The sequence below is a fragment of the Sapajus apella genome, unplaced genomic scaffold, assembly GCF_009761245.1.
Source record: "Sapajus apella isolate SASKATOON/1434 unplaced genomic scaffold, GSC_monkey_1.0 scaffold983, whole genome shotgun sequence".
Taxonomy (NCBI): Eukaryota; Metazoa; Chordata; class Mammalia; order Primates; family Cebidae; genus Sapajus; species Sapajus apella.
Genome location: NW_022437909.1, coordinates 1 through 21,064, shown reverse-complemented (window position 1 = coordinate 21,064; position 21,064 = coordinate 1). Strand labels below are relative to the sequence as shown.

The following is a 21,064-nucleotide window of genomic DNA, read 5'->3' as shown; positions in this document are numbered from 1 at the left end:
TTTTCTTTAAGGATGTTTAATTTCTTAAGGTATTGCTGGATTGTTCTCCAGAAGGGAGGCACCTATTTGGCCTCCTACCATCTGAGGCGACGGATCCATTCTTGCGTAAGTTCCTCCAGAACGTGGTGTTTTTAGACTGTCCGGTGTTTGCCAATCTGTTGGCTGTTAGAGAATGAATGTCTTGCTTTTGTACTTTTCTTTTCCGTTTTTTTTTTTTTTGAGATGGAGTTTCGCTCTTGTTGCCCAGGTTTCTCTCTTGTTGCCCAGGCTGGAGTGCAACGGCATGAACCCAGCTCACTGCAACTTCTGCCTCCTGGGTTCAAGCAATTCTCCTGCCTTATCCTGCAGAGTAGCTGAAATTACAGGCATGAGCTACCATGCCTGGCTAATTTTTTGTATTTTTGGTAGAGATGGGGTTTCACCAGGTTGACCAGGCTAGTCTCGAACTCCTGACCTCAGGTGATCCGCCCGCCTCAGCCTCCCGAAGTGCTGGGATTACAGGCATGAGCCACTGCCCCTGGCCTTTTATCCTTTTTTTTTGAGACAGAGTCTCGCTCTGTTGCCCTGGCTGGAGTGCAATTGCACGATCTCGGCTCACTGAAACTTCTGCCTCCTGAGTTCAAGCCATTCTCCTACCTCAGCCTCCTAACTAGCTGGGATGACAGGCACCTGCCACCAGGCCAAGCTAATTTTTTTATTTTTATTTTTAGTAGAGACAGGTTGGCCAGGCTGGTCTCAAACTCCTGACCTCATTATCCTCCCGCCTTGGACTCCTAAAGTGCTGGGATTACAGGCGTGAGCTACTGCGCTTGGCCACTTCCTCAGGTTTTCAACGTGTCTACTCACCTACCTGTGACCTACTGTTTGTCTCGCCTGGCCTCTGCTTTTTTAACTCCTTGTCTGGCTCTAGCTTCAATGTTCTGCTGCCCTTTACAATACAATCCTCAGAGGCCGGGCGCGGTAGCTCATGCCTATAATTTCAGCACTTCGGGAGGCCAAGGAGGGCAGATTACTTGAGGCCAGGGGTTTAAGACCAGCCTGGTCAACATGGCAAAACCCCGTCTCTATTAAAAATACAAAGATTAGCTGGGCGTGGTGGCTGGCGCCTGTAATCCCAGCTACTCAGGAGGCTGAGGCAGGAGGATCACTTGAACCCAGGTGGTGGAGGTTGCAGTGGGCCAAGATCATGCCACTGCACTCCAGCCTGGGTAACAGAGTGAGACACTGCCTCAAAAAATAAAATAATAAAATAAAACAACAGAATCCTCAGAGGTATTTGTACTCATCTTGTGTCTCTGATTCCTTTTCCTCCCAATCTGTGACTTTGCCAAATCAGCTGTTTTGTTGTTGTTGTTGTTCAGGTTGGTCCTGAACTCCTGGGCCCAAGTGATCCTCCTGCCTCAGCCTCCTGAGTAGCTGAGACTACAGGCATGTACCACCATGCCTGGCTATTTAAAAAAATTTTTTGTGGAGACAGAGTCTCTCTATGTTTCCCAGATGGGTCTTGAACTCCTGGGCTCAAGTGATCATCCCTCCTCAGCCTCCCTAACAGCTGGAACAACAGATGCACGCCACTGTGCCCAGCTCTAAATCAGCTCTTGGTGATGTTACCAGTGACCCCCATGTGGCTCAGTCTCCTTGTCCAGTGACCCCTCCTCACGTTACTTGAGCTTCCTCCCTGTTGACAGTCATGGCTTCCTCCTTGGTTTATTTTCTCCCTTGGCTTCCAGGACACCCCACTCTCAAGACTTCCCTCCTAGCTCAGTGGCTCCTCCTCTGCAGTCTTCCCCATTCTTGGAGTCTTTAATCATTGGAGGGCTGTGGGGCTAAGTTCTTCTTTGGTTTTTTTAAGACAGAGTCTCGCTCTGTCACCCAGGCTGGAGTGCAATGGCGTGATCTCGGCTCACTGCAGCCTCCGCCTCCCAGGTTCAAGTGATTCTCCTGCCTCAGCCTCCTGAGTAGCTGGGATTACAGGTGCCTGCCACCACATCTGGCTAATTTTTGTATTTTTGGTAGAGATGGAGTTTCACCATGTTGGTCAGGCTTGGGTTTCACCATATTGGTCAGGCTGGTCTTGAACTCCGACCTCGTGATCTGCCCGCCTCAGCCTCCCAAAGTGCTGGGATTACAGGCGTGAGCCACTGCGCCTGGCCCTCAGTCCTTGATTCTCTTCTCTTTTTTCTCTTCCCTCTCTCTTTTGGTAATGGACTCCCAAATCAATCAATCTAGATTGGGTCTTATTCCTGAATTTACTCTGTTTCCCAGGCTGGAGTGTAGTGGCACAATCGTAGCTCACTGCAGTCTCAAATTCCTGTGCTCGGTCGACCTGCCTCAACCTCCCAAGGAGCTAACAGTCTATTCTTAATGCAGCCACCACCATGATCATTTAAGGCATGAGTAGGCCAGGCCTGAAGGGCTCATCCCTGTAACCCTAGCACTTTGGGAGGCTGAGGCGGGTGGATCCCTTGGACTCAGGCATTCAAGACCAGCCTGGGTAACATGGTAACATATTCACCTGTCCTCTCCACATTTCCATTGGGAAGTCTATTGGGTACCTCAACAATGTCCAAAACCAAACTGCTGATGCCTGTTCTCCTCTTGTTTCCCCATACCTGCAATTCATCTTATTGAAATAAATAGAAGCCTCATCTTGGCATCTTTTCAGATCAAAAACCTTACAGTCAGCCTGGTGTGGTGGCTCACACCTATAATCCCAGCACTTTGGGAGGCCGAGGCGGGCAGATCACCTGAGGTCAGGATTTCAAGACCAGCCTGGCCAACATGGTGAAAACTTGTCTCTACTAAAAATACAAAAAATTAGCCAGGCGTGGTGGTGGGCGCCTGTAATCCCATCTACTCGGGAGGCTGAGGCAGGAGTGAGCTGAGGTCGCGCCACTGCACTCCAGGGACCTTAGGATCATTTTTGACTCCTCTCTTTCTCTTCCTCCCAAAACTCAACCCATCAGCAAGTTCTGTCAGCTCTACCTTCAGAATATATGCAGATTCTAACCACTTCTCACCACCTCCGCTGTCACCACCCTCGTAGAAGCTACCATTACCTCTCATTCAAATGATTTTTTAATCTACTGCTTAAATGTTTCTGATGGAGGTGAAATTCACATTAACAGAAAATTAACCATTTTAAAGTGAGCAATTCAGTGGCATTTAGTACATTCATAATGTTGTGCAATCATCACCTCTGTCTAGTTCCAAAACATTTCATCACCCCCAGAGGAGACCTCACACCCATGAAACAGTGATTACCCATTCCCTCCTCCCCCTAACCCCTGGCACCACAACACTATTTTCTGTCTCTATGGACTTGCCTCTCTTGGACACTTCATATAAATGGAATCATACACTATGTGACCTTTTGTGTTAGCATCATGTTTTCTTTCTTTTCTTTTCTTTTTTTTTTTTTTTTTGAGACGGAGTCTCGTTCTGTTGCCAGGCTGTAGTGCAATGGTGTGATCTCGGCTCACTGCAACCTCTGCCTCCCAGGTTCAAGCGATTCTCCTGCCTCAGCCTCCCGAGTAGCTGGGACTACAGGCTCATGCCAACACACCAAGCTGATTTTTGTATTTTTAGTAGGGACGAGGTTTCACCATGTTGGCCAGACTGGTCTCAAACTCCTGACCTCATGATCCACCCGCCTCGGCCTCCCAAAGTGCTGGGATTGCAGGCGTGAGCCACTGAGAGGGATATTTTTATGTGGTTCATACACACTTCCGGAATACTTAAAACACATAATTAGTTGTCATGGTGTAGGAATGCCTTCCAGGAATGCTTCTATTGTGTAAGGTGCTAACTCACTAGATGCGAGGCCATAGCCTACTATGGCACTAATGTATCTTTTAGTGGCCCACTCCACAAGCATCTGTGTAACAGAAGTGTCAAGAACTGAAAGGAAGCCTGTACAATGGGTCACACCTGTATGCCAGCATTTTAGGAGGCAGAGGCTGGCAGATCACCTGAAGTCAGGAGTTCAGGACCAGCCTGGGTAATCTAGTGAAACCCCGTCTCTACCAAAAAAAAAAAAAGAAAGAAATTAGCCAGACGTGATGGCGTGTGCCTGTATTACCAGCTGCCTTGGAGGGTAAAGCAGGAGGATTACTTCAGCCAAGGCGTTCAAGGCTGCAGTGAGCCATGAACATGCCACTGCACTCTAGCCAGGCAAGGAAGCCAGACCCTGTGTCAACAAACAAACAAACAATTGAAAGGATTGAGCTAGAAGTTAGTCTGTGGAAACATTTTCCAAAACTTAGTTAACGTATGAATGAAACTTCATGAAAAATTTCCTTTTTTTTTTTTTTCCTTTTTTGAGACAGAGTCTCATTCTGTTGCCCGGGCTGGAGTGCAGTGGCATGACATCAGTGCACTGCAAACTCCGTCTCCCGGATTCAAGCAATTCTCTTGCCTTGCCTTAGCCTGTCAAGTAGCTGGGATTACAGGCACTTGCCACAATGCCCAGCTATTTTTTGGTATTTTTAGTAGAGACGGGTTTCACCATGTTGGCTAGGGTGATTTTGAACCCCTGATCTCGTGATTCACCGGCCTTGGCCTCCTAAAGTGCTGAGATTACAGGTGTGAGCCACTGTGCCTAGCCAGAAGTTTTTCTAGATTTCCAAAAGATTTAGATATCATTATGAGTACTGATTTGTGAATCTGAAACTTGTTCTAAATTATACTTTTTAAAAAGTTCCATCAAGCACGCTAGAAGAAAGATAACTTATTTTTCTTTTCTTTTTGCAGGCAAAGATATTGTGAAACATGCAGCCGAAAAAGTAGGAAACGTCACAGAGGTGTGTCAGGCAGAAAATTAATAAAAACATTACGTTATCCTTTGGGATTTTGCAATGTTTGTGGTATTTGGCTCTTTTAATTTGTTATCATTTCATATTCTAAGTAAACTTTCATTGTCAGTTCTTTTTTAAACTTATTTTTCTTTCTTAAAGAGGTCCCTCCTCCTCCATCCCCGCGCTCAATTCCTTCAGCTGGATCCTTCCAATTCATGACCGATTGGTTTAAAATATGGGTCGTTCAAAAGCTGTGTGATCCCGAGCTAGTGGCTATACCTCTCAGAGCCTGTTTCCTTAGTGGTAAAATGGAAATCATAATAACTTTGAAGTGCTGTTATAAAGTTTAAATAAGCCAAGGCCTGCAAAATGCTTAGTGCAGGTTTGGAATGCACCGAGAGATGACAAATCTCAACCTGTCCTTATGTTGAGACCACTCCCCAGTTTCCGGAGCCTCGGCCACAACCTCCCCTTGCGCATGCACACCCGGCTCTCCCTTCCAGGCCCTCCCCACCACGTGGGCGCGGCCTACCCTTCCGCAGGGGGTAATAGGCGGAGTCAAGGGGCTACTTCCGGGATTCTTTCCCATTTACTTCGGGGAACAACTCTTTCGTAAGACTGGCAGCATCATTAGCCAGTAGTGATTAGAGAAGAGCAAGCCGGTAGGTGCTTCCCCTCAACCCATTTCGGAACACCCCTTCCGAGTTAGCCAATTGCAAGATTTGGAGGGCGGGTTCTCCTCTGGGGCGGGACAGAGTGACCGGCGTCTCTTTTGGCTAATGGAAACTTGGCTGCGGGTAAGCTATGACCAATGAGAAGCAAGAACGCCGGATCCTGGGGCGGGGCTGGAGCTTCGGCAGTTGAACCGCTCGCGAGGAGTGGTGCCCGTGGAGAAGGTGAGAGGCGGCGGGAGTGGCGGGTGCGCGGCTCGCAGCGGAGGTGTTAGCGGGAGGGAAGCGGGGTTCTGTTGGAGGAGAGTGGGCTGCGTTGGGCAGCTGACCCGGCCTTGTGGGAATCGGGAGAAAAGGTGCCCTTTAACAAGGGTAGGCGCTTAACTGAGGGGTTCTGAGGCTGAGCCCAGCATTTAAGTTGAGGGTGATCTGTATTTCGCAGGAGGGTCTTCAGTGGGGGAAGTCGTAAAGCAGGAGGCAGCAGATGGTAAAATATAGAGATGCCCTTGGAATGCAGCGTGGCGATTTAGTAGGTTTTAAGGCAGAGGGTCAGTATAGCGCACTATGATTTACAAGCTTTGATTTGGGTGAAAGTCGTGGGAAGCAGCAATATTGAGGGAGGGAGGGAGACCTCCAGGGATGAGGATGTACTTCAAAGAGATGTGAAGCCCTATTTTGCCTGTGGCGTTTACTAGATGCTGTGCACCTGCCAAGTGTTTTAGGTGAATTAACTCTTAAACTTACCCTACCGATATTTCAGAGTGTGGACTCTGGCGTCGGGTTGAATCCTGAATTTGAATCTCGGCTCTGCCACTGAGCGTTACTGTGGCTTTGGGCGAGTTGTTTATCCTTTTCTGTGCCTCAGCTTAATAATCGGTAGAATGATCTCATCTCTGTCTATACCATTGGCTTGCTTCACCCTGTTTATCTAGTGATAACTCCCAGGTGTGGTTTCCAGCCTGGATCTCTGCCCTGAACTTTAGATCATATCGTGGCCGACTTTTCTGTATTTGGAAGTTCATTTGACATTCAGACATAAACTTGTTCCAAACCAAACTTGCCGTTCTCTCCTTTCAGCCTCCAAACCCAGTTGATGGCACATTCATCCTTCCAAGTACTAAGATCAAGAAGCCTGGAGTGTTCTTCACTCTTCTTTTGACTTATACACGGTCCAGCCATCAGCAGATCACATTAACTCTACCTTCAAAACACATCCAGAGGCCCGGCGCAGTGGCTCACACCTGTAATCCCAGCACTTTGGGAGGCTGAGGCGGGTGGATCACCTGAGGTCGGGAGTTCGAAACCAGTCTGACCAACATGGAGAAACCCTGTCTCTACTAAAAAATACAAAATTAGCTGGGCATGGTGGCGCATGCCTGTAATCCTAGCTACTTGGGAGACTGAGGCAGGAGAATCACTTGAACCTGAGAGACAGAGGTTGCAGTGAGCCAAGATTGTACCATTGTACTCCAGCCTGGGCAACAAGAGCAAAACTCTGTCTCAAAAAAACAAAACAAAACAAACCACATCCAGAATCCAACCACATCTCACCAGCTCCTTTGCTACCACTCTGTCCCAGCTTGTCTCTTGGCTCTTACCTGGTGTGTTGCAGTGGCCTTCTGCGTGGTCTCCCTGCCTCTTGCTGTTAGGGGGATCCTAGTAGAACAGAAATCAGATCAGATTGCTCCTCTGTTCAAACCCTCTCCTGGCTCCCACCTTACTCGGTAAAAGTCTTCACTGTATCCGCAAGGACCCCCAGCTTATTGGGTTCCTCCTCCTCCCTCCAACGTCCATCACCTCTCTCAGTTCCCTTGCTTACTCTGCTGCAGCCACCCTGGCCTCCTCTCTGTTCTTTGAACATGGTGAACACATTGTCACCTCAGGGCCTTTGTGCTCGCTGTCCACTCCTTCGGGATCAGGTCTCCTTAGATGTCTGCGTGGCTTCTCCCGCACCTCTTTCAGGTCTCTGTTCAGATGTCAGCTTCACAGCTGGGCACTTGCTGACTACTCAGGCTAAAAGACCTCCTCTCATGTGGCTCTCACCTGGCCTTTTCTTCATAACACCAATACCTGATACAGATTATTATTATTATTTTTTTTTTTTAGATGGAGTTTTGCTCTTGTTGCCCAGGCTAAAGTGCAATGTTGTGATCTTGGCTCACCTCAACCCCCGCTCCCCAGGTTCATGTAATTCTCCTGCCTCAGCCTCCCGAGTAGCTGGGATTACAGGCATGTGCCACCACGCCTGGGTAATTCTGTATTTCTAGTAGAGACAGGGTTTCTCCATGTTGATCAGGCTGGTCTCTAACTCCCAACCTCAGCTGATCAGTCTGCCTTGGCCTTCCAAAGTGTTGAGGTTAATGTGTGAACCACCGCGGCCGGTCAATATTATTATTTTTATTATTATTATTTTTTGAGATGGAGTCTTGTTCTGTTGCCCCGGCTGGAGTGCAGTGGCATGATCTCAGCTCACTACATCCTGTGCCTCCCGGTTCAAGTGATTCCCCTGTCTCAGCCTCCGAAGTAGCTGGAACTACAAGTGTGTGCCACCATGTCCGGCTAATTTTTGTAATTTTAATAGAGATGGGGTTTCACCATCTTGGCCAGGCCAGTTTCAAACTCCTGACCTCAAGTGATCTGCCCACCTCAGCCTCCCAAAGTGCTGGGATTACAGGCATGAGCCACCACACCTGGCCTTCACTTGGATTACTGTTGGTTTATATCCACTGGGCTTCTTGGACCTCCCCACTAGAGTGTTTGGCTCTATGTGAATATAGAACCCGGCACCTAGAAGAGCACATGGTGCCTACAAAGTGTTGTTTCTCCTATACGGTCCTCACCATCCTTTGGGGTCTCCCTGTGGTGTGGGGCAAGGTTGCTGAGCTGGGAGGGTCTTGTGTCGGGTGTTGGGGTTAGAGATCGGGGAATAAACTGGACAGATTGTGGTGCCCAAGGGTAGAAGGACCGTTTAGTGTCTGAAGGAACCTGGAGGAAATGCAGATTCCGGGGCCCCCCCCAGGGTTTCTGCTTGTGTATGTTTGGGACCCGACCTAGGAAGCTGCATTTTCATAAGCGCTTGTTGTAAGGATTATGTTCCTTGGCCATCACTGTGGGAAACACGGCCAAGCTGGTTCAGACTTTGGGCTGGAAGGAAACAGCTCTCTTATCATCCAGCTGATGCTTTGCCGGGCAGTGCTGTGGTGATTGATACACCTCCTGACCCAACCTGGGAGTCAGGGAGGGCTTCCTGCAGGAGAGGGCATTGGAGCTGAGACTTAATGAGCTAAGGGGAGAAAACCTTAGCTGTATCCCCAATGCCTAGAACCCCATTTCCTGGCATCTCCCATGAAATTCACAAGCAGTCGTGAAGATACAAGATTGATTAAAATGCCTCTGCCCTCATGGACTCATGGTTTGTCAAATAATCAACAGATCACACAGATGGTAACAGGGAGTGCCAGACACTGTTTGAAGCACCTTATATATATTAAATTAATTCCACAACAACCCTATAAGGTAGGGGCTCTTGTCCCACTTTACTGATGGGGGAAAGCCCAGAGAGGGCAAGTGTCTTGCCCAAGGCCACACCAAGGATAAGTGCAGCTGGAATCTGAACCCGGAAGTCCCCAGCCTGCAGCACGTGCCATGCTGAAGCTGTGAGGCCACATTTGGGTCAGTTCTGGGAGGAAACAGGAGGTGGTCAGGGAAGGGCAGCTGGGTGATGGGAAGGAGGACAAATGCTTCTGTCCTTCATCGTGAGATCCTAGACAAGCCTCAGTTTCATCCTCTGCATAATGGGGCTGGTTATAGTACCCACCAGGGAGCAGAATTTGGGGTGAGTCATTCATTGGATTGGTAAATGTGCATGGTCTTTATCTAAGGCAAAATGTCTTTGTTTTATTGTGTGTGTGTGTGTGTGTGTGTGTGTGTGTGTGTTTTGTTTGGTTTTTGAGACAATTTATTGCCCAGGCTGGAGAGCAGTGGCACAATCTTGGCTCACTGTGACCTCCATCTCCCAGGCTCAAGCGATTCTCCTGCCTCAGCCTCCTGGTTAGCTGGGATTATAGGCACCTGCCACCATGCCCGGCTAAGTTTTGTACTTTTGGTAGAGACAGTTTCTCCATGTTGGTCAGGCTGGTCTTGAACTCCCGACCTCAGGTGATCCACCCTCCTTGTCCTCCCAAAGTGCTGGGATTACAGGCATGAGGCACCGTACCTGGCCAGCAAAACATCTTTAAGAGACAATGGGAGAGGGAGTCTGGATCCCCCAGGGGGAACTGGGGTACCACAGTGTGCCCTATAGAGATTGCATTGCTTGGTTCCCCAGAGGGCTTTTGTGTCTCTACATTCCATGGGGACAATGTGGAAGGCTTTGGTCTGTATTCTGGGGCAGTGAAGGGGAGTTCTGTCCAGTCTCAATTCACTCACGTGGTAGGGAGGTGAGGTCAGAATGGGGTCGGGAAAGGGATCATCCCAGTCAGGCAATGAGTGTGAATGTGGGGCTGAGGTCTGCTGCAGGGGAGAGCCCAGCTAGGGGATGGCTGGGCTGGAATATGTGTTGGTGGTGGTGGGAGCTAGAGTGTGGGGAAATAGTCATCCGGTGGGGCTGCCAAGGGTGGTGATTCGCCCATGTCTGGTATGGGAGGTAGTGATGGAGATTTGTCTTTGGGAAGCCCTGGGTGAGAGCTGTGAAATCTGTGGGGAGAGCCATTTGGAGGGTGGAGCCAGGGGCGGTGATGTAACCCTGGAAAGGAAAGGGGTCATCCTGGTGAATGATGAGAGGGAGAGAGCTGGGGGCTGACACACTGAGTGTGAGTGTGCCGGCGCCATGACGTCATGAGGCCCGAGAACTGGGTCAGGTGTGTGGGCCAGGATGAGGCCTTGGGACAGCCGCACGGCGCTCGCAGGGATGGGGTGGTGACGTCACGGATTGGTGAGGGCGGGGCCTCAAAGGCACCGCTGGGCTGCGTGAGGTCAGGAACGAGGCAGAGGCTGAGAAGAACTGGGAGAGGCTCCGGACTGGAATGAAATCGGCCACCAGGATGAGCCACTGGTCACGAAGCAAGGATGCAGGATGCAGGTAGAGGGATAGGGTCAGCGGCGGGAGGGGAGATGGGGCTCAGGGTCTGGGGAATCTTAGAAGTGGTGGTGGTGATGGGGTAAGTGGGGAGGAGGGGTTGCTCAGAGAGGGCTCTCCAAAGGGAAGAGAGGTGCAAAATGTGTGTGCGGGTGGAGTGGGGGTGGGGGGTGTGGGTTTACAAGCAATTTGGGAGGGAACAAAATCCAGGTGAATGGGGGGTGATGGAATGCTGGCTGAAAGTGGGTGTGCGGAGCAGAACCTTGAGCAAATATGCGGGCAGAATGCAGGTGAAATAATGGGGTGCATTGAAGTTGAATAGGCGGGAGCCCCAGGAGAGCGTGAGTGGGTGGTGTAGGGAGGAAAGTGAGGCTGTCTCCCTGCTCCCAAATCTGGGAAAGCGGGATGGTATGAAGGGGCATTGGACGGGAGAGAGGGGGCTGGTTTCTGGGGAATGTAGCACGAGGGTTGGGCTGGAATATATGGAGTGGGAGGTTCTGTAGAGAGGAGGGGAAGAGGAACCTAGAATCTCGTGGTCGTCTGGGGGACCAGTGATGGACAACTGGGGTCCGGGAGGCCGTGTGGCGCTGGCACGGGCGTGGGATTTATTCCATCAGCAGTTACTGAGCGCTTAGGACATGCCTAGAGGAGGGGGTGGGGGAAGGCAGCGGGCGAAGTTTGTGGAGGCGAGAGAGGTGTGAGGGTGCAAGGGGGATTGAGTTGAGGCAGAGTATTCCGGGGCTCAGTGTCTGGGCTAGGGGTGGGGTGAGGGCTAAGCACCAGGCACTGGGACGTCGAAAGGGGCTGCTATTCGCGGGATGGGTACGGGAGGTTTCTGCGGAGCGGTGGGGAAGGGCGATTTGGCGGCGGGGATGTGGTGTGGCGAGCCCCCTTCCTCTGTGTGGTCTCCCAGGAGCTGGGGACCATGAATGGGGGCGGTGAAGCTGTGTGGCTCCTCAGGTGTTCAGTTCTGTGAGTGCCTCCTACGCCTTGGTAACCGGGACGGCGCCGCCGCTGATTGGTTCTGGGAGCCGGAGGGGTGGGGTTGATGGGCGGGGTTTAGGACGCAGTGGGGCGGGGCCAGCGCTGCCGCGCACTGCGCTGGGGTCTGGGGCTGCGGGATATGTCGAAACGTGCGGCGATTTGTTTGTAGTGAGATCGAGATTATTATTATTATTTTTTTTTTTTGAGGCGGAATCTTTCTCTTGTTGCCCAGGCTGGAGTGCAGTGGCACCATCTCAGCTCACTGCAACCTCCGCCTCCCAAGGTTCAAGTGATTCTCTCGCCTCAGCCTCCCAAGTAGCTGGGATTACAGGCGCCCGCCACTACGTCCGGCTAATTTTTGTATTTTTAGTAGAGATGGGGTTTCACCATGTTGGCCAGGCTGGTCTCAAACTCCCGCCTCTACCTCCCAAAGTGCTGGGATTATAGGCGTGAGCCACCGCGCCTGGTCGAGATCGGGATTATTAACCTGGACTTCAGAACCACCAGAGGATGAAAGCACATTGTCAGAGTGTGAATTTTCCAGGGGAAGAGGGTGTCTGATTTCATCAGCCCTTCCAAAGCACCTTGCTCCCAAATAAAGTTAAGAGCTGTGATGTAGAGAGAGGAGGTGTCTGTCAGAGTGTCTAGGGCCCAGGCCATTGCCCTTGGGCCTCTGAGAAAAGTGATCTGTGGATGGGCCTGGGGGTGGTAATTGGGAGCCCCTGAAATGAACTTGCAAAAGGTTGGGGGATCATTCATTTATCTGTCGAAGGCTCAGAGACTTCATTAGATTCTCAAAGGCTCAAGGTTAAAAATTCCTTACCTGGAGTTTCAGGGCTCATCTTTTTGGCTCATAATATTATATTTTCTGGTATTAGACTTTATTTTATTTTATTTTTTGAGACAGAGTCTCTCTTTGTTGCCAGGCTGTAGTGCAGTGGCGCAATCTGGGCTGATTGCAACCTCTGCCTCCTGGCTTCAAGCGATTCTCCTGCCTCAGCCTCCAGATTAGCTGGGATTACAGTGATGGGCCACCACATTTGGCTCATTTTTTTGTATTTTTAGTTGAGACAGGGTTTCATCACCATGTTGGCCAGGCTGGTCTGAAACTCCTGACCTCATGATCAACCCGTCTTTCCTCCCAAAGTGCTGGGATTACAGGCACGAGACACCGTACCTGGCCTACTCTGACTCCCTTTTAAAAGCTTGGCTCATCTTACTCCAACACCTCCTGTCCCTCTTTCCAGCTTGACTTTTCTCCGCAAATGTTTGCTGAATGAATGGATGAATGAATAATAAATATACAATGAATATAAGACTTAATAAATTAATATTAATCATGATTCTTTTGTTGGCAATCATTTATTTCTTTTCTTTCTTTCTTTTTTTTTTTTTTTTTTTGAGACGGGGATTTTCTCTTTTTACCCAGGCTGGAGTGCAATGGCGCGATCTCGGCTCACCGCAACCTCCACCTCCTGGGTTCAGGCAATTCTCCTGCCTCAGCCTCCTGAGTAGCTGGGATTACAGGCACACACCACCATGCCCAGCTAATTTTTTGTATTTTTAGTAGAGACGGGGTTTCACCATGCTGACCAGGATGGTCTCGATCTCTTGACCTTGTGATCCACCCGCCTCGGCCTCCCAAAGTGCTGGGATTACAGGCTTGAGCCACCGCGCCCGGCCTTCTTTCTTTTTAAAATTGAGTCAGAGTCTCACTTTGTCACCCAGCCTGCAGTGCAGTGGCAAGATTACAGCTTAATGCAGCCTCCGCCTCCAGCCTCCCAAGTAGCTGGAACTACAGGTGCGCACTACCACACCTGGCAATTTTTTTGTATTTTTAGTAGAGAGAGGGTTTCACCACGTTGCCCAGGCTGGCCTTGAACTCCTAAGCTCAAGTGATCCTCCTGCCTCAGCCTCCCAAAGTGCCGGGATAACAGGTGTGAGCCACTGTGCACGGCCCAGCAATCATGTATTCCTAGTATCCAGCATATGTTGGACACAGCAGCCTGCAGGTCACAGTACCAAGTGCTTTTATGCATATTGCCCATTGTAATCCTCACAAGTCCAAAAGGTTGGTGCCATTGTTATACCCATTTTCCAGATGAGGAAAGTGACGCACAGAGAGGCGAAGTCACTTTCCCAGGATGCCACAGCTGGTAAATGATGGAGCCAGGATATGGGGCCTGGCCTTCCAGCTTATGAGCCTGGGCTCTCAGCTCCTCTGGGTTTCTGTCTCCAGCAACGTTGGCCATGGACCAACCGGCCGGCCTGCAGGTGGACTACGTCTTCCGGGGTGTGGAGCATGCTGTGCGGGTGGTGGTTTCCGGGCAGGTGCTGGAGCTGGAGGTGGAGGACCGGATGACGGCTGACCAGTGGCGGGGCGAGTTCGATGCCGGCTGTGAGTGTGCCTGCCTGGGGTGGGCTCATCTCTCCTCTCCTGGGATCAGCTTCTCCCAGATGAGGCTACCCTGAATCCTGCCCACCTGTCTCTTCTGTCACCGGAAGCTCTCCAATGTTGGGAGGGGTGTAGGTCTCATTGCTCAAGCCAGAGACACTGCAGTCGGGGAGAGTTGGAGAGCTTAGATGCGTTGCCCTGGGGCTGGGCAAGCGGTCAGACCTCAGGAGGGACTTTTCTCCCCACCCAGTCATTGAAGATTTGACTCACAAGACAGGGAACTTCAAACAGTTCAACATCTTCTGTCACATGCTGGAGTCAGCCCTCACTCAGGTAGGGCCCGGGCTGGTGGGTGGGGGTGGGAGGGGGTTCTGTCTTCCAGATTCCTGGGGGGTCAATGCCCATCTGATGTATATAGGACCCTCTACCTTCTCTTTCATTTTAGGAACAGGGAGATCATTTTCTTCTTTTGCCAAGTGTAAATCGTTCATTTTGAATTTAATGATAGTTATGTAGAAAATTCAGGTCACAGAGAAATATAAAGACGAAAGTTATCACTCCACCCCTAATACTCGCTTCTGTTACTATTATGGTGAAAATCACTCCAGCTGTTTCTCCGTGTCTCTGTTTCTGAATACGTGTGTGTGTGTGTGTGTGTGTGTGTGTGTGTGTGTATGCATTTGCAGACCTGTAATTATATATAGTTTATATATCCTCCAAGGTATTCTGCACCTACTTTTGATTATTTGTTTTTTTGTTGTTGGAGTTTCGCTCTTGTTGTCCAGGCTGGAGTGCAGTGGCACGATCCCGGCTTACTTCAACCTCCGCCTCCTAAGTTCAAGCGATTCTCCTGCCTCAGCCTCCTGAGTAGCTGGGATTACAGGCACACACCACCACACCTGGCTAATTTTTGTATTTTTAGTAGAGACAAGGTTTCACCATGTTGGTTAGCCTGGTCTCGAACTCCTGACCTTGTGATCCGCCTCAGGCTCCAAAGTGCTGGGATTCCAGGTGTGAGCTACTGCGCTCAGCCAGAAGTTTTTGTTTGTTTGTTTGTTTTGAGATGGAGTCTCACTCTGTCTCCCAAGCTGGAGTGCAATGGTGCAATCTCGGCTCACTGCAACATCCGCCTCCTGGGTTCAGGTGATTCTCCTGCCTCAGCCTCCTGAGTAGCTGGGACTGCAGCCATGTGCCACCACACCCGTCTAATTTTTGTATTTTTAGTAGAGATGGGTTTCATCATGTTGGTGAGGCTGGTCTCGAACAACTGATGTAAGTCATCTACCCAGTTTGACCTCCCAAAGTATTGTGATTTCAGGTGTGGGCCACCATGCTCAGCCTAAAAGTAATAACTGGGGAGAGGAAAGCAGGTTAAAACTTAGAGTGACAGGGATGGGTGGTATTTAGATATCTTTTTTTTTTTTTTTTTTTTCAGACAGAGTTTTGCTCTGTTACTCAGGCTCAGTGGCCCAGTCTTAGCTCACTGCATCCTCCACCTCCTGGGTTCAAGTGATTCTCATGCCTCAGCTTCCCTAGTAGCTGGGACTATAGGTGTGCCTGCCATGCCCGGCTAATTTTTGTATTTATTTTTTTGAGACACCATCTCTGTCACCCATGCTGGATGAAGTGCAGTGGCCTGATATTGGCTCACTGCAACCTCTGCCTCCTGGGTTCAAGCGATTCTGGTTCTTCAGCCTCCCGAGTAGCTGGGATTACAGACATGTGCCGCCATGCCTGACTAATTTTGTATTTTTAGTAGAGACAGGGTTTCTCCATGTTGGTCAGGCTGGTCTCGAGCTCTCGACCTCAGGTGATCTGCCCGCCTCGGCCTCCCAAAGTGCTGGGATTACAGGCGTGAGCCACCGCGCCCGGCCACATGGATCTTTTTTTACCTGTGGATGATTTTGTAACCTCATGCATTGGTCATTTGGAAAACACTGGTTCACCAAGTTGTGCAGATTTTTTGAATGTTGACACATTTCCTTACTTGATATCCTCAAGTCAGATTTGTTAATATCCTCACCCATCTGCCCAGGAAAGTCTTTGAACACTGAGAAGCTGTCAAACACCCAGTGGAAGACAGAAGTTTTCCAAAATTCTAATTTTAAGTACAAAGCTTGAATTTGATTATTGGCAAGACACCCCATCAGCTGTTTTTCTTGGAGTGACAGGCTCACTTTGCTCATTTTTGAGAAAATGTCTGCCAGATAGCCCGAGTCTAAATAACCATAGTTTTGTCTGTCAGTCGTTTTTTCCCCAAGTAAAAATAGTGTTCCAGGAAAAGTGGCTAATTTAGCTCACAACTCAGTTGCACAAGTGCTTTTTCCCGAGACCATCGTCAGACTTTGGCGTGTACAGAAGTACTTTCTGTGCACTTGCAATTTTCTTGCACACCACAATAAAGAGCTGTGTCCTCTAGGGGCAGGATTCAATATAATTAATAACTTTTGCTGCTTCATCAAGAACATTCCGATGGTTCATTTCCTGTGTTTGATTGTTGATGTGCTTATTGTTTGTTTATTTCTGTTCCCCAGCCGCCAGCTGAGACGGGGGAGATACAGTGCCATTCGGTGCCAGGGCTTGACTTCTGCTCAGGCACCAGCAGTTTTTCCCACCATTGCTTTTGTAGCACTCACACACATGTCAACACAGTGAAAAAGACAAATGATGTCTTTGTATTATTGTGAAAGTAGCTTTGGGCCCGGTTCGGTGGCTCATGCCTATAATCCCAGCATTTTGGGAGCCTGAGGCAGGCGGATCACGAGTTCAGGAGTTCGAGACCAGCCTGGCCAACATGGTCAAACCCTGTCTCTACTAAAAATACAAAAGCTAGCTGGGTGTGGTGGTGGGCCCCTGTAGTCCCAGCTACTCAGGAGGCTGAGGCAGGAGAATCACTTGAACCTGGGAGGTAGAGGATGCAGTGAGCCAATATTGCGCCACTGCACTCCAGCCTGGGCGACAGTGAGACTCCATCTCAAAAAAATAGAAAGCTTTGACCTCAATGGAGATTCCTGAAAGGGTCTCAGGGATCCCCCAGGGATCTGCAGACAGCATGTGGAGAGTCACAGGTCTAAGCTGTTCTCTGTGATTGAGCATTTAGGTTCTTTCCGGGTTCTCCCTTCGAGGAAGTCCTTGTGTCAGCCCCTGGGACAGGGCCATGTTGATCGCCAGCTTTGCATAGGAAAGCCTAGCCCGCCGAGAACGGGAAGGGCTGCCGCCCAGATGTGTGCTGGCTGCCCTGTGTGGCGGTGGCGGGTGCTGTGCAGCTCTTCCTCTCTTCTCCCGACAGAGCAGTGAGTCAGTCACTCTGGACCTGCTGACCTACACAGACCTGGAGTCCCTGCGGAACCGCAAGATGGGGGGCCGCCCGGGCCCTCTGGCCCCCAGATCGGCGCAGCTCAACTCCAAGCGCTACCTGATCCTCATCTACTCCGTGGAGTTTGACAGGTGGGGAGGAGGAGCAGGTTCCAGGGCCAGGCTGGTGGGTGGGGTGGGACCCCCTGGCACCCAGGGCAAGGTCACATTGGTTAAGCCTTGCCTTTGGGGTCTCCCCTGTTGGGGTCTGTATCATTAGTATTGTGTCTGGCTACAAGCAGCAGAATAACCATCACCAGTGCCCTGAACACACAATGCGTCAAACTAACAACACACCACGTAACAACACTTCTAGGTAGGTGGCTGCCACTGCGCAGCAGTTCCACCAGGGACTCAAGCTCTTTGTTTTTTGTTGTTTTTCCTCCTTTGTCATCGTCAGTGTGTTTGCTTTTTTTTTTTTTTTTTTTTTTTTTTTTGAGACGAATTCTTGCTGTACCCAGGCTGGAGTGCAGTGGTGCAATTTTGGCTCACTGTAGCCTCTGCCTCCCAGGTTCAAGCGATTTTCATGCCTCAGCCTCCAGAGTAGCTGGGATTACAGGTGCCCACAACCACGTCTGGCTAATTTTTGTATTTTTAGTAGAGGCGGGGTTTCGTCATGTTGCCTGGGCTGGTCTTGAACTCCTAGCCTCAAGTGATCCTCCTGCCTCAGCCTCTTCAAGTCCTGGGATTACAGGCATGAGCCACTGTGCCTGTCTTGGCTTTTTGATTTCATCTTTATCTCTTCATGGTCACAAAATAGCTGCTGGATGCCCTAGACATTGCATCTTTATCAAGGCAGGAAGAAGAGGGACAGGGCTGAGTTTGCTAATTGCATCTGCTGGTTTTATCAGGAAGATAAAAGTGTTCCACACCTGTAATCCCAGCACTTTGGGAGGCCTGAACAACATGGTGAAAACCCGTCCGTCTCTACTAAAAATATAGAAATTAGCCTGGCGTGATGGCGGACGCCTGTAATCCCAGCTACTCAGGAGGCTGAGGCAGGAGAATCTCTTGAACCTGGGAGGCAGAGGTTGCAATGAGCTGAGATTGCACTCCAGCCTGAGTGACAGAATTTTTTTTTTTTTCCATCTCAAAAAAAAAAAAGGAGCATTCCCAGAAGACTCCCAACAGTTTTCCAGTAATATTTGGCCAGAAGTGGTCACGTGCAAGGATGTTGGGAAAATGAATAGCTGGCTTTCCAGCCTTTATAGGGGGAGGCAGCAAGGGCGTTGGGAATGGCCCTTGTGTAGCTGGGTGACTGTGTCTGCCCCATGTGTTAGTGGCCACTGGATTTCGTACTGGGAAGTTACCAATCCCCTGTGAATAGTATCTCATGGGGCAGTTAATCAAGATGCCCTCCCTTTCCCCAGCCAAGCCGGGGCGACCCAGGCCAGGCCAACCAGGATCCCCCACTGTGGCGTCTGAATTAGGATTGTATTTGCTTGCAGGTAACATGATACCAGCATTCCCCTCATCACCAGTATGCGACAGGGAAGTTACCCCAGGCTACACCAGGCCTGACAATCCCAGTGGTCCCCAAATTGCTACATAAGAGGCTTTCAGAGGTGGCGACTGGAACAAGGGGTCTGGGGACAGGGAGGGGTCTTGAGGCTATGCTCAGAACTTAAGCCTCTAGGATAGTACCATTTCTGGAGTTGTGTGTTTTCGTATGCTGTGACTCTCAGAGTCTGGTATTTACCCTCGGGTGCATTCTTGGCCTCTGAGATGTCACGGTTCTAATCCTACCTCCTCAGGATTCACTACCCGCTGCCCCTCCCGTACCAGGGCAAGCCAGACCCCGTGGTTCTGCAGGGCATCATCCGCTCACTGAAGGAGGAACTGGGCCGCCTGCAAGGGCTGGGCGGCCAGGACACTCGGGACACCCGGGAGACTGAGATCTGGCACCTTCGGGAGCAGTGAGTCTTGGATGGGCGGGCAGCTGGGGCGGGCAGCTGGGGCGGGTGTGTGCCCTCTCATCATGCACCGCGGGGCCCATGCTCAGCCCTGTCTCCCTCACCCAGCATGTATTTATTCTGTTCTTTCGAGGCAGAGTCTCACTCTGTTGCTCAGGCTGGAGTGCAGTGATACAATCTCCGCTCACTGCAGCTTCCTCCTCCCAGGTTCAAGTGATTCTCCTGCCTCAGCCTCCCACATAGCTGGGACTACAGGTGCTCACCGCCAAGCCCGGCTAATTTTGTGTTTTGGTAGAGATGGGGTTTCACCATGTTGGTCAGGCTGGTCTCAAGCTCTTGACCTCAAGTGATCTGCCCACCTTGGCCTCCCAAAGTGCTGGGATTCCAGGAGTGAGCTTCCACGCCTGGCCTCTGAGCCTCTCTTCTGCACCTGCTTTGTGCCAGGTGGTGCTGGGGACATAGTAGTGACCAAGACTATCCTGGTACTGCCCTCCTGGGACTCTCAGTCCAGTGAGGGAGGCAGATGTGTTTGCAGACAGTGAAAGGCTCAGAGTGGGTGGGGGACCTGACCCTGCCTGGTAAGGGAGGGAGGGGTGTTCTTGGCAAAGGGAGCCGCATGTGCAGAGGTATGGGGGAGGTCGAGCTGTATGCAGGTGAATCCACCTTCACGGGGTGCCTCTTTTGTGCTAGCCCCTCCCTGCCACTCAGGTAGTACCCGGCCCTGGGGGAGATGGATGTTAATTACATAACCACCTGAGTATATCATTGCAGACGGAGGTGGGTGAGGCAGAAAGGGAGCCTGTGCTGTGGGAGGCTGTCACAGTACCCCACTGGGGTGTGGGGTGGGTCAGGCAGAGGGTCTGGGGAAGAGCGTTGTAGGCAGAGGGAACAGCATGGGCAGAGTCCTTGTGTTCGGTGGGAATGTGGTGAGAACAAGAGAATGAATGAAGTGAATGAAGCAACGGCTTTTGATGTATTCATGCCTGCCACATGCTTGGTTCTGTTGGGGAGATGAATCTGGGGCTTGATCTCTACTGGGAAGAGGTCTGGCTCATTGGGGAGGGCTAATAATATTTTTAGTAATAATAATACCTGTAACTAATCATTAGCAATAATAATACTGGTTCAATAATACAGTCACTGAACATTTAACTCTATGCCAGGGCTGCTCTGTGCTTTGTGACTGGATTCATTTTACCCTCACAGCCACCCTACAAGGGAGGCACTGCTGCTATCTCCGTTTTACAGAGGCCCAGAGAAGTTAGGGAACGTGCCTCAGGTCACACAGTGGGTGACATGGCCAAGCTGGAACTTAGATCCAGGCAGCACCATTGCACCTCTGTTGATTCCCCAGCTGTTTGCACTGCTGGTGGCTGCAAGCCCAGGACAGAGTGATGAATGCTGATGGGAGGACCAGTCCTTATGGGAGCTCATGGGGCTGGGGAACCCCCTTGGAGCTCTCCTGTGTACTGCTGGGCCGAGGAGGGCAGCAGTGGGGAGGCCAGAATGCACAGTAGCATAGGCTTCATCCTCAGTTTATCCTCAGGATCTGCTCTGGTGGGGGCCCAGTCGGGGGTCGGAGGGAAGAGTGTGTGTGTGTGTGTGTGTGTGTGTGTTTCTAGGTTTGTGTTTATGGGTGTGTGTTTCCCAAGATGGCCACAAGGTGGAGCCCTCCACCCTTAGGAACCAACAACAGGAGCCTTGCGATTTTGTGTGTGTGTGTGTGTGTGTGTGTGTGTATGTGTGTGTGTTTTTCTAGGTTTGAGTTTATGGGTGTGTGCGATCAGAGAGAGAATGTGCGTCTTTCTAGGTATTTATGGGTGTGTGTTTCCCAAGGTGGCCACAAGGTGGCGTCCTCCACCCTTAGGAACCAA

At 50.5% G+C, this 21,064-nt stretch overlaps 1 protein-coding gene across 5 annotated transcripts; it reads left to right on the top strand.

The window, feature by feature from the left end:
* The first annotated feature begins 5,625 nt into the window (after positions 1 to 5,625).
* On the top strand, positions 5,626 to 20,939 carry LOC116546499 (coiled-coil domain-containing protein 61). 5 transcript variants are annotated; one of them, XM_032272741.1, is made up of 6 exons: positions 9,606 to 10,547; positions 13,768 to 13,926; positions 14,174 to 14,256; positions 17,213 to 17,370; positions 19,032 to 19,193; positions 19,903 to 20,934. In XM_032272741.1, exons 1-6 carry the CDS (start codon positions 10,535 to 10,537, stop codon positions 19,937 to 19,939), a joined length of 612 nt encoding a protein of 203 aa, XP_032128632.1. In that variant the 5' UTR covers positions 9,606 to 10,534; the 3' UTR covers positions 19,940 to 20,934. The 5 variants fall into 5 exon arrangements, with proteins under 5 accessions (XP_032128634.1, XP_032128632.1, XP_032128633.1 ...); XM_032272743.1 differs by lacking the exons at positions 9,606 to 10,547; positions 19,903 to 20,934 and adding an exon at positions 5,626 to 5,692 and having other exon boundaries at positions 19,032 to 19,260; XM_032272742.1 differs by lacking the exon at positions 19,903 to 20,934 and having other exon boundaries at positions 19,032 to 19,269.
* Positions 20,940 to 21,064: the final 125 nt, after the last annotated feature.

Bases quoted from the DNA above. Each gene is read 5' to 3' on its own strand.
- LOC116546499 (XM_032272741.1), top strand. The intron at 13,927-14,173 runs GTGAGTGTGCCT...CTCCCCACCCAG, and splicing joins GGGCGAGTTCGATGCCGGCT to TCATTGAAGATTTGACTCAC. The intron at 17,371-19,031 runs GTGGGGAGGAGG...CTACCTCCTCAG, and splicing joins TACTCCGTGGAGTTTGACAG to GATTCACTACCCGCTGCCCC.